At 42.7% G+C, this 11,843-nt stretch overlaps 1 protein-coding gene across 1 annotated transcript; it reads right to left on the reverse strand.

Moving 5' to 3' along the window:
• Window positions 1–1,180: 1,180 nt before the first annotated feature.
• LOC110486427 (cdc42 effector protein 1) lies at window positions 1,181–11,374 on the reverse strand. The gene is made up of 3 exons (XM_021558026.2): window positions 11,087–11,374; window positions 4,502–7,219; window positions 1,181–3,024 (listed from the first exon to the last, which is right to left on the reverse strand). The coding sequence occupies exons 2-3, from the start codon at window positions 4,953–4,955 to the stop codon at window positions 2,423–2,425; spliced, it is 1,056 nt and encodes a 351-aa protein (XP_021413701.1). The 5' UTR covers window positions 4,956–7,219; window positions 11,087–11,374; the 3' UTR covers window positions 1,181–2,422.
• Between the last annotated feature and the right edge of the window lie 469 nt (window positions 11,375–11,843).

Below are 11,843 nucleotides of genomic sequence, written 5' to 3' on the forward strand. Positions count from 1 at the left end.
AACAACATGAATTGTGTAATGCAGTATAAATTTGACCTAATTTAAAAGTTATATAGACCTTTGAGAATGCATACCCCCACCCTGTCACATGATGAAGACAGAGTTTTTCTCAGTGACCAGCCTTTATAAAGCAAGTTTACAAGGATAGTGAGTTTCGTTTGCTCCGAGAAACTGCAAAGAGTTGTGTATGTGTGGCTGTGGTGGTGTCACGCCCTGGCCATAGAGAGGCGTTTTATTCTCTATTTTGGTTAGGCCAGGGTGTGACTAGGGTGGGCATTCTATGTACTTTTTTAAAATGTTTTGTATTTCTATGTCTTGGCCTGGTATGGTTCTCAATCAGGGACAGCTGTCTATCGTTGTCTCTGATTGAGAACCATACTTAGGTACCCTTTTCCCCCACCTGTTTTGTCGGAAGTTAACTTTGTAGTTGTTCAGGGCACATAGTCCAAAGTGTCACGGTTGGTTTTTTTTTTTTTTTGTTTTTGTTTCTTCATTTGTCGGTGTCATTTTTAAATAAAGTTCAAATGTACGCTTACCATGCTGCACCTTGGTCCAGTCCTTCAGCCAGCCGTGACATGTGGGTAGATGTAAAAGTGCATTTGTGTTTATATATGTGCTTGTCTGTGAATGCTTTTGTGGAATGTCATCCTACTTGCACCAAGAACCTCCGGTGTGTGTGTGTGTGGGAAGTAGTTGACAGAGAGAGAGGAAGAGATGCAGTGTCAGCTCTGCCCAGTCCTATACAACAGGTGCCATGGAGTCCTCATTCTTAGTCATTGGGATCTCAGAAAGTAGAATTTGAGTGTTTAGCTTCTACATCTGAATGAAGGGACTATAGTATTGCCTTCTTTGTATGTCTAATGTTGTTTTTAGGACAAATTATGTTGATCCCTTGAATAAGTAGAGAGACGTGATAGTGTCTCAATGTATGGTATGAAATGATAATGTTATTTCCAAATACAATATCCGTCTGGTCTTACTTGTGGTCAATTTGCAGTGTACAAATGACTATCATCATGTTCCAGCCCCCTATTCACTCAGAAATAAATCGTCCCACGGCTGAATCAAGTTACCTCTGGTCTATAGTGAATATCCATTCCTGGTTGAAAATCACTGCTTGTTTCTGTATATTTTCTTTATCCACTCAATGTGTCAAAAAGGACAGAACCAATGCTTATTAAAAAACAGTATTTATTAAGAATATGACTGCTATGACAGCTACTGGTAAATGGATCAAATTAGACAATTGTATCTCATTCCATATACATACTGTATTCATATGTGACATCACATACATGTCTGTACTGGTCATTTTAAGTCGAGTGCCTGTAGTCTTATGAACATAGCTAATATTCAACTTCATTTGATTACCTTCATGTATGACAATGCATTTGTTTCCTTGTTATTTAAAAATAAATTATACTCCCATGTATGAACATAACACTGAGAACAAACATACTTGGAAAAAGTCGTTGACAATAACTATCACTGTAAGGCAGCTATAGGTTTAAACGATTATAGGGCTGTGTATCCAAAATTAGTTTGATACATTTTACAGGGCACACCCTTCATTTCAACCTTAGCATGCAGTGCCATCTCTGATATTAATTCAGATATTAGTGAGAATCTTTATTCCTATCAAACTTTTCTCAGGAAATGATCATTTATGAAACTGGCTTTGTGTTCGGTCTAACAGATGATTTTGTCACTGAAGATATGTCAATTTAGATCAGGTGGATAGAAACAATGTATTGTCCCTTTAGTATCCACATACTGTTAGTCATGTTTTATCTCCCTTTTCAATCCTTTTCACAGGAGTGTGTCATTAGGCTGGAAATCCTTCCTTTGTCTTCTAAAAATAAAATGTATTATGTTCCTTCATCCGTGTGGCATGTCTGTGAATGACCACTGTGAGTGCTTTTGACAGACACAGCCTCGGCTCATCACTGTGTCCTTCCTTCTGGTCGTTGTATGGCATCTTGTGTGACTGTTGTACTGCAGCTGCTATAGCACAGAGTTGCACGATATCAAGAGATTGTTCCATCCCAGAATTTAATGACAGTTGAATGGAATCTGCTTAGTATAAGGTATATTTCTTATGAAGATATAATGGAATCTGACATGATAAAGTTTATTTTTATATATACCCTGTCCAATGTTGCTGATAGATCATGTCTGAGAAACTCTAAACAGGCTTCTCTAGAACTGAACAAGAGACAGTATTGATCCAGTTGTTAGATGGTAGACGAGAGCTCTTATGAGGATTTTTCCAATTCAAATCATTCATGTAAAAGGTTTATTGAAAAACATGGATCCCTCTGAAGGTCTTGAGTGTAAGGATTCAGAACCAAGGTCCCCCAGTAAGTAGTCTAATGATCAAATAGAATCTTCTCCTCACAATGATAGACATTTAGTAAATGTTTCAGACTTTGATCTCCTCTTCCTCAGGGAAGGCGTAGGGGACTTTAGGCTGGCTGAGGGGTGAGGAGGAGGCAGAATCGCTGCGATGACTCCTGGAGAAGGAGCCTCCCCCGTAGTGACGCGCCAGCACGTCAGCTGCTCTCTGGAACCTCTCAGCTTCCATAACTGGTTCTACCTGTGTAGGAGACCCCATAGATGCATCTGGCGTCTCAAGAGACCTCCCATCCTCCTCCTCTCCCCTGTTGTTCACATTCACTTTGAGCGGAGTGCTTGACATGGAAGGGTTTGACGAGCTTAGCATGGGGCTCTGCACAGCCAGCTCAAACACAGAGCTCTGCTCCTCCTCTTCCTCTTCCCCCAACTCCCAGCTGTGATTGGGCATAGTGAGGCAACTGGGGCTGTCAATCATGCCCAGAACCTCACTCATGAGGGAGGGGCCAAGGTCCACTGTGAACGAGGTGAAGGAGTCGGAGCGCGTCAGCGCGAAGCCGTTGTCTGGGAGCGAGCCACAGCTAAAGTTCTGAGCGAACAGTCCGGTGCCGTCCTGCAGCTGTTTATCAAGGCGAGAGTGGCGGGGTAGTGTGACGAAACCAGACTGCAGACCTGCAGACAGGAAGGAGACAAACATATTCAAATGTAAAACATTTTTAGAGCAGTTCTTGCCTTAAAGGGCCATTGTCTCTTCTATTACTGCAGCTACAGTATAATATCCAATTACTTTCATTAGACAGAGAAACCAACTTTCAAAGAAGTGCATTGAAAATTGTCAGGGAGCCTTGCAGTTTGCCTCATTGGCCAGAGGGTGACAGTATAAAACAAGCAAGGTGTTTAGTCGTTTCAGAGCACCAGCCCAACCCACACACACATTCCACGGTGTCATGACTTCACTGGTTCTGAATGTTACCTGTGTGGGGGATGGGGGGAGGGCTTGGTTTTATGCCTAGTGGACAGTTCTCAGCCGCTATTGAAGAGATGTGAGAGGAGGACCCAGAAAGGCATATAAAGAGGAGAACAGAGTGGAAAAGAGAAGAACTTTCTTCTTTTAAAAAAGTTGATGATGTGGAGAAGGAATGAGAGGAAAATGGGACAGGAGATTTAAGAAAGAAGAGCTAAAGAAATCACCAGAATATACAAATGAACATGTACATCACAGTAAGAGGTGGTACAGTGTGAGTTAACCTGTTGATCCCCCAGATCATCTAGCTCTCTGTGCCCTCTGTTGGTTCTCTTTATTTGGGTACATTCCATCTGAGTTGGGTAACTATTCCAGTGGCTGGGGGGAATTCCAGACATCCCACATACTGTTCTAAAAAACACTACCACTGAACACACATACACACACACAGTTTCGCTGTACCAGCAGGGATTTAAAAGGGAGTTGATTAGTGTTGGGTTTATGCGATGCAGTCAAGTAGCCCACAAACACAGGAAATGCCCTCTCGGTATCTTTCTCTCCCCAGCTATGTTTGTTTGTGTTTATAGGCATAATTGTACGCAGGTGTAACGAAGGTAATTTCAGATGACTCAGAAAAAATGATCTGTTTGACTTTTTAAAATTTATTTTTTACCCCATTTTCTCCCGAATTTTGTGGTATCCAGTTGTTAGTAGTTACTGTCTTGTCTCATCGCTACAACTCCCGTACAGGCTCGGGAGAGACGAAGGTCGAAAGCCATGTGTCCTCTGAAACACAACCCAACCAAGCCGCTGCTTCTTTAACACAGCGCACATTCAACCCGGAAACCAGCCACACCAATGTGTCAGAGGAAACACTGTGCCCCTGGCGACCTGGTTAGCGTGCACTGCGCCCGGCCCGCCACAGGAGTCGCTGGTGCGCGATGAGACACGGTATCCCTACCGGCCAAACCCTCCCTAACCTGGACGACCCTAGGCCAATTGTGCCTAACCCTAACCCTAACCCAGAGTCTCTGGTGGCACAGCTAGCACTGCAATGCAGTACCCTAGACCAATGCGCCACCCGGGAGGCGTCTGTTTGGAGGTTTGAGAAGAGGAAATGGCAACCTGTGTGTGTGTGCGTGTGTGTGTGCAATATGTGCTTTTTCCCATTACAGATGTTCTTACCGTAGCTGTGGAGGGAGGCATCTGGGGAGCTCACTGAGCTGGGGAACAACACCCTCTGGTAGCCGTTGGGCATGTCAATGTTCAGCTGGGGTAGTGAGATGGCGTTCTTGATGATGGGTGAGACAGGAGGCGGTGGGGGTGAAAGGTCACGGGAACCGATCCTGGCACGGGGCACAGGGGACCTGCGTACATGCCTCAGGGTGCGGGAGAAGAAGCTGGTGGTCTTTGTGCTGCTGGTGGGTGAATCAGGGCTCACTGGTTCCCCTTTGCCCCCATGATTGCTAAGGAAGGAGGTGTCTCCAAACACATCGCCACCGCGGCCCACGTGCATGGTGTGGCGAAAGTCTGGGAGCGGTGGGCTGATCATGTCCACGGAGAGTTCGCTCTTAAAGCGCCTCTTCCCCTGAGAGCCCGACCCTAGGCCTTTAATCCCTGGCAGTTTTCCCAGACTCATGGTAGCAGAGATGACTACCCTTTAAATATAATTAATCAGGGGGATAAAAAATCCAGTAAGAAATCAGTCAACTTTTCCAATGTAAAAGGAGTGTTAAAAGACACTTAAACAACTTTCTGGATCCTTAAAAAAAAGAAAAACACAAATTATGTGCTGAGAATGTGTGTAGAATACATTCTCCACACGGCAGCAAGTGCCAGCTATTCATTGAGCGTAAAGCCTGCAGTTTGGCTTTAGGAAGTCCCACTGAAGTTATCAGCTGAATGATGGGTTATCTATGGGGTCAGTCAACATCCGAAGCTTTCTATCTCAGGGTCAATTCTGTGCTTTAGAATGACTCCAGCCTCAAAGAAATTCTGTCCTCCTTCCCAGCAGCTTTCAGTCATGAGGAATAAAAAGAAGAGGAATGACACATCCCAGGGATTCTGGAATAACCACAGCCTATGTGGTCTGAGAGCTTGGGATCCACTGTTCCTTTCCCAGACGGTGGGTTTTTGAATGTCAGTTCAGAAAATATATCCAGTTGCGGCTCCAAATATATACTGACAGTGAAACATAACTCATCCAGTATTTGTGCAGTGAAAGAGTGAGAGAATACCAAGAGATGCTCATATTCTGTCCATCAGACAAAATACATTTCACTCTTTGTGGATTGGAGTATTGCCTGACTGTTATTTTGAACTTGTGTTTCTGCTTGTGAACACTAACAATATAACTATGATGCTCTCTCTGTTGGCAAGCTCATACCTGTGAATGTTTCTAGAGCTAAATCAATCTTAGATGTGCACAGCGATTTCTATAATTAGGACATTTAAATGCACCTTTCCCTTCAGCAACAAAAATATACAGGTCCTTAAACTTCCCTCTCAAAGTTAAGCAATGAGGCTTTACAAAATAGTCTTGTTCTTGTCTTTTTAGGATCAGTCCAAACTGAAGTCTATACCTACCTCCTTTAAAATGAGCACCAATATCTTTTGTCAAAGCTGGAAAGCCAGCAGTGTTACCTAGAGACCCCTTTCTGTGAAAACCATCCAAGGTCTTGTTTACAAACAGTTAACGAACATCCCACCCATCTAGACACTAATCACCTTGCCAGAGGTTTACGAGATCCTCGTAAAATGAGAATAAATATTTAGTTTTCTGTAAACCTAGTTTAAAATTCCTTCTCGACTTGGCACAGTACAGTAGATAGGAGTCAGGCTGTGTTATACATCTGAAAGTGGTTATGTTTAACCTGCTTGGCCCTGTGTGCTCTGTCCAATAAACTTGTTGGAGATTATAAATAACTTGTTAAGAAACTGTAATTGGATTATGTCAGCTTTAAAACAACCTTTATTACCACCTCACTCTCACCCAGTGCTTTCTCTTCTCACCACTACAGGTTTCAACACCAACACAACACCAAGACAACAACTCTCACCAACCAGGTCACTTTAGATGTGGCTTATTGAGGAGTGACTCAATAGGCTGACACCTTTGATTGTCAGCTAATAATCTTCTCTAATGCACCTACACACATTAACTTAGATCCTTCCAGTTAATGATAGAGGTTTCTAGGCTGCCGCAAGTCTCCTCAATCAAGTCCTTCTTCCCTTCAGATACAGTAAGTTTTTCCAGAAACGAATTTGTAATCCTGCTTTGAAAGAACCTCACCTTATTCTCCCCTGTAATCGACAACTAAAATATCTCCAACCTGTCACTCACTAGCCGCTCAGTCGTTTTAGTATTCCCTCATAGAAGTTTAATCTTGAATGTACCGTCCACAGGGGTGTTCAGCTTTCAGTCCCTCTGAGACCCAGCAGAAGGAGCAGGGGGTCCGTTCACACATGTCGTCTCCACTAAGGCGCTTTATCTGCGTGTGGCACCACACAGTCCATGGGACATCCTGTCACTTCGCTCCCCTCTCACCGGGACTGTTGTCCTCTTTTATCCTTTGTTGTAGAATTCAGCATATTTACCACAGGCCCGGGACACCAGGCATTTAGGGACAATGAAACACTATACAAAAGGGATAATGCTTTTTTTTTTTTAAAGGCAATACACTAAAGTGCAGTAATCCGTGCGACTGTTTTGTCTGCGTCTTGGAAGAAAAGGAGCTCCTCTGGGATTGGCCGTGTCCTGGATTAGCTTCTAATCCCTCTCTCCATTCCTCCCTCTCCTCTCTCGTTCTCTGCCTCCCACAATCCAGATAGTGTTTTGAGATACAGGTAAGTGGCTCCTCTCTCTTCCTTCATTGAGACCATGTCAGGGCTGCCTGGAGAAGACTTCACAGAGAGTTACAGAGTTAGAGAAAATGCAACCATTAATAGGACTCACATAAACGGGGTCACATAAATGTGTCCGGTTGCTGAACATCTACATTGACTTATTTTGGGAATGCTTCTTTTCACCCAGTTTTGGCTCATGAGTCACTTCTAACGGCCAACAGGTCATAAATGTATTTTCTTTGGTATGTGAGTTTTTTTCCAAAATAAGAGCAACACAACACATTTTAGAGAGCGTATGTCAGACTCCAAATGCAATATATCCATTTCAACAAGACCAGTTCTCACAGAGTTTTTACAGCAGGGTTCCCAAATTTGCGGTCCGCAGGTCAGGTGATTTTATTTGTCCTCTGAGCAAAAAAACTAAAGCATAAAAGACTGTAAAAACACCAGAAAATCAGCTCCAAGTGATTTTGGAAATCTGTTCCAAAGTATTCCCATGTACAATAGAGAGATGTGTGATTTAATAAAAAAGTCAAGTGATTACGTTTTGATCAAACATTATATATTTTTTGGCTTCTTGCGGTCTACAAATGATTTGTAATTATGTTCCGGCCCCCTGACCATCCACTCAAGAAAAAAATCAGTCAGCGGCTGAATCTAGTTGATGAACCCTGCTTTACAGAATCTTAGTTGTTTAATTGTTAGGTTTGTCTCAAACCCTCTTAATTAAACTGACACCCTAGAAGGAATGCGGAAATGACATAAGTCTGTATTCTGGAGTTACAATGTACCTCTAATTTTACACAACTAACTGTATTTAAGGCACTTCAGGACTGTGTAGGTAGGTACAAGGTAGCCATGTTTATGTAGGCCTACTCTAGTCTGCCATGTTCAACCTGCATGCTGAGGAAGTGAACATCTAATTTAGCCCTGTGTGGCTTTGGCTAACTGCTCCACAGCGTCACTGAGGATTAGTGTCATGGCCGATCAGTGTGACGTGGTCTCATTTGGAGTACAGGGGTTAGAGTAGAGGCACCTGTGGCTGCTGCTACTGAGGCTTAAGATAGTGGGGGAAGGAAATGAGGAAGGAGGACTGAGGATGTTTGTAGTCGGCGCCTGTACCGTTTCGTCTTCTCATTAACGATTAGCTGCAATTCAATTAAGAGGCTGATTAGTCGTCTGCGACAATAGCGTGCGAGTGGCAGGGAGGAGAGACGATCGCTGCTGGCTGGTTGCCTGTTGTGTCAAACAAATCTGTTGTAAGGGATGCCTGTCCCTGGATAGTTGCCACTCCTATCGTTCACAGTGGGTGTCTTTGTCTCTTATAGCACCTCTGCAAGCTCCCCTAATCTCAAACAAAATGGCTCCCTCCTTACCCTACCCTGACATTTTACACGGTCCCATCTCTCCCTCGCTTTATCAGTACTTCCACAACTTTCTGTGAGCTTTTAGATGCCTCTGTGCTCATAAACCCCATACTGCAGATCAAGAATCCACTGGAGGCTCTTTATACAGTACATGGATTGGGTAGAGACGCACAGGGAGATGCATGGCTCTGCTAAACATTATATTTATTATTTAATTGTACCGGCGCACATTCATAAACAAGATGAGTTATGCTGCAAGGCTGGCGAGGGCATCCTGTCTGATTGTATTTAAACGAGGGAGGGAGGGAGGTACGGCGATCTGAAACTAATGGGAGCAGTGTGTGAGGGGAAGATAGCCGGACGCGCTTCAATATGGCCGTCAAATAAAGGACCTAAAGCTCTGAATGGAAACACTTTTAATCTCCCTTTCTTGTCAATGTTTTCCTTCTCTGTCTCTCGTTACTTTTTTTTCTCTCTCATCACTCTTTCCTTGCCTCTTTCTTTCTTTTTTAAATTATTTTCCCTCTCTGCGTTCTCCTGCTTGCCCAGTAAATGGGTTTAAGTCTTCAGAGGAACAGCTGGTACCACAAAGCCCGCAAATTGTAGAACTGAGCTCTGCACTGGGATGGTTCTGCCACAGTGGGTCAGCTCTGAGGCTGCTTCCACTGGAGAGTCCTGGTCCCTTTAGAGCAGGGTTCCCCAACTTGTGGCCCGCGGGCGCGGTTGGTTTTATTTTCCCCCAAGATTGATGAAAAATAATAATTGTTGGACATAAAAAAGGAGGAAATCAGCTCCAAGTGATTTTAATTTGGAAATCTTTTCGCGGGTATTCCCACGCATTATAAAGAGACACGTGATCATATACAAATGTAAGCAATGTTTGAAATTATTTTGTTTTAGTCTAAAAATATACATCTGCTCAAGAAAAAATCGTCCCACAGCAGAATCTAGTTGATGATCCCTGCTTTAGAGCATTGCATCACCAGGCTGTAGGTTAAGACGCATAACTCCAAATACTGTCACTTAGTTTACGAGGATCAACTTTTGCGACGTGGCTATAGAAGGTCTGCCAGGTCCCCTAGTGGTGTGGTGACTGTGCACAAGGTGACAGTGAATGTTCTCAGTCCAGTTACCAAAATATAATTAGAAATTCACATTGTTACTGTGTTTCAGTGATTATAATTTCAAGTAGGCTACAGGAAGGTATGCTAATTATTTTTGAGAGTCTGGGACCATCATCTCCTGTGCATTAATGTTTTATTGTGAGTGTCTGTGTGCGCGCTCGTGAGTGCGCTAATGCGCCCGGGTGTGTCACCAACAAGGAAATTCAAACTCTGCGGGAGATAAAGTTGTGTTTGTTTTTTGATATTTTCTTTCTCTAATCCTATTTCTGGCCCCTTACATACTTACATTCTCAACATCCCCAGGAGCATACTGTAGAATTAACCTAAAACCAGACCACTAATCTGGGCTGCATGTACATTGTTTAAGAAACTAAATCAGGTATAACTTACAAAATTAGGTCAGAGTTGATTTAACATGGATTAATTTCCTCTGAATACGTGCACCCCTACATCAGGGAATTACTACCCACTGCCAGTATTCAGAATGATGTGTAAATAGAACAAGAGTAACCAAAAGCCTAATTCATTGTCCTGTAACGCTTTGAATATGTAATTCTAAATCAATGCTCTCTCATATAAATTATAGGGGTTAATTATTTCACAAACAGGTGTCTTAAAACCTCTGCGGCTTTCAATTGGACCCCAAGAAACCCAATACTTCGAAACAGTGAAATCAATTGCCACTGCTGGTGTGTCATGGCACAACTGTACTGAGATCCTGCCAGCATCACAGGCCAGTGAATAGTGAGGCTTATCTCACACAATCAATCTGCTAGTAACTGATCTGAGAGCAGCAAGAAGGGAGCAGCAGCAAAACACTTATAAGAGGTTCTCTTATTGCAACATTTCTGATGGTAGTGCACTGGTCCCACTGTCCCCAGCTATGCGCTACTGTCAGCTCTCTCTCTCTATGCACAATTATGCGCTCCAGGCACACAGCCGATCCCAACTCCTGTCTAGAATATCCGACAGTCTACCTCGTCTCGATGTAGAAAATTACTAAACAACGTTATAGATCTGATTCAAAATGTAAGGGACTGATCAGCGTGATTTATTCCAGTACATTGCCCCCACCATCAGCAACTAAATTGAAAACAAATGGTTTCAGTTTGTCTTTACTTTACTGTTTATTTATGCATTAGCATACAATAATAATATATCATCAGTTAGGATAAAGATATGTGAATAAAGTAATTTCCATACGAAGTATATACTATGTCATATTTTTTTCCGATGTTAACTGTAATAATATATCAGCAGTTAGGATAAAGATATGTGAATAAAGTAATTTCCATACGAAGTATATACTATGTCATATTTTTTTCCGATGTTAACTGTAATAATATATCAGCAGTTAGGATAAAGATATGTGAATAAAGTAATTTCCATACGAAGTATAGACTATGTAATATTTTTTTCCGATGTAAACTTACCATAAAATCCACTGAAAGTTCGCTTTCGCTCCATAAGCTATGAAGTGAAAAGGTACATAGAAAATAGTATTTTCAGTGTGTGTCACCCTTGTCTTCTTTGATATGTTTCGATGTATTAAAATGTTTCCAGTAAAGTCCATAATGTGCATTGCAGAGGTGTTGCGATGCTGCTTAGAAATTGTTTCGCTGGAAGATGGGAAGGAGATACAGGGTTGCGCCGCAGAACGTGAGCGACAAAACAGTTGTCAAATCAGGATTTGAATGACGCCTTCAACAAACGTTCACCGTAAGACATACATGGGGAGGGGACTTGGAAGTCTTGTAACATTTATGCACACCAATCGCTGTACAGTCGTGCACAAAAGTTTTGAGAATGACACAAATAATACTTTTCACAAAGTCTGCTGCCTCAGTTTGTTTGATGGCAATTTGCATATACTCCAGAATGTTATGAAGAGTGATCAGAAGAATTGCAAAGTCCCTCTTTGCCATGCAAATGTATTTATTTATTTATTATTTATTAAGTTGATTCAGCTGCGGGATCGGGGCACCACCAGTACTGAGCTTGCTCAGGAATGGCAGTAGGCAGGTGTGATTGCAGCAGGCAGGTGTGAGTGCATCTGCACGCACCGTGAGGCAAAGACTTTTGGAGGATGGCCTGGTGTCAAGAAGGGCAGCAAAGAAGCCACTTCTCTCCAGGAAAAACATTAGGGACAGACTGATATTCTACAAAAGGCACAGGGATTGGACTGCTGAG

This window comes from Oncorhynchus mykiss, chromosome 13 (assembly GCF_013265735.2).
Source record: "Oncorhynchus mykiss isolate Arlee chromosome 13, USDA_OmykA_1.1, whole genome shotgun sequence".
NCBI lineage: Eukaryota > Metazoa > Chordata > Actinopteri > Salmoniformes > Salmonidae > Oncorhynchus > Oncorhynchus mykiss.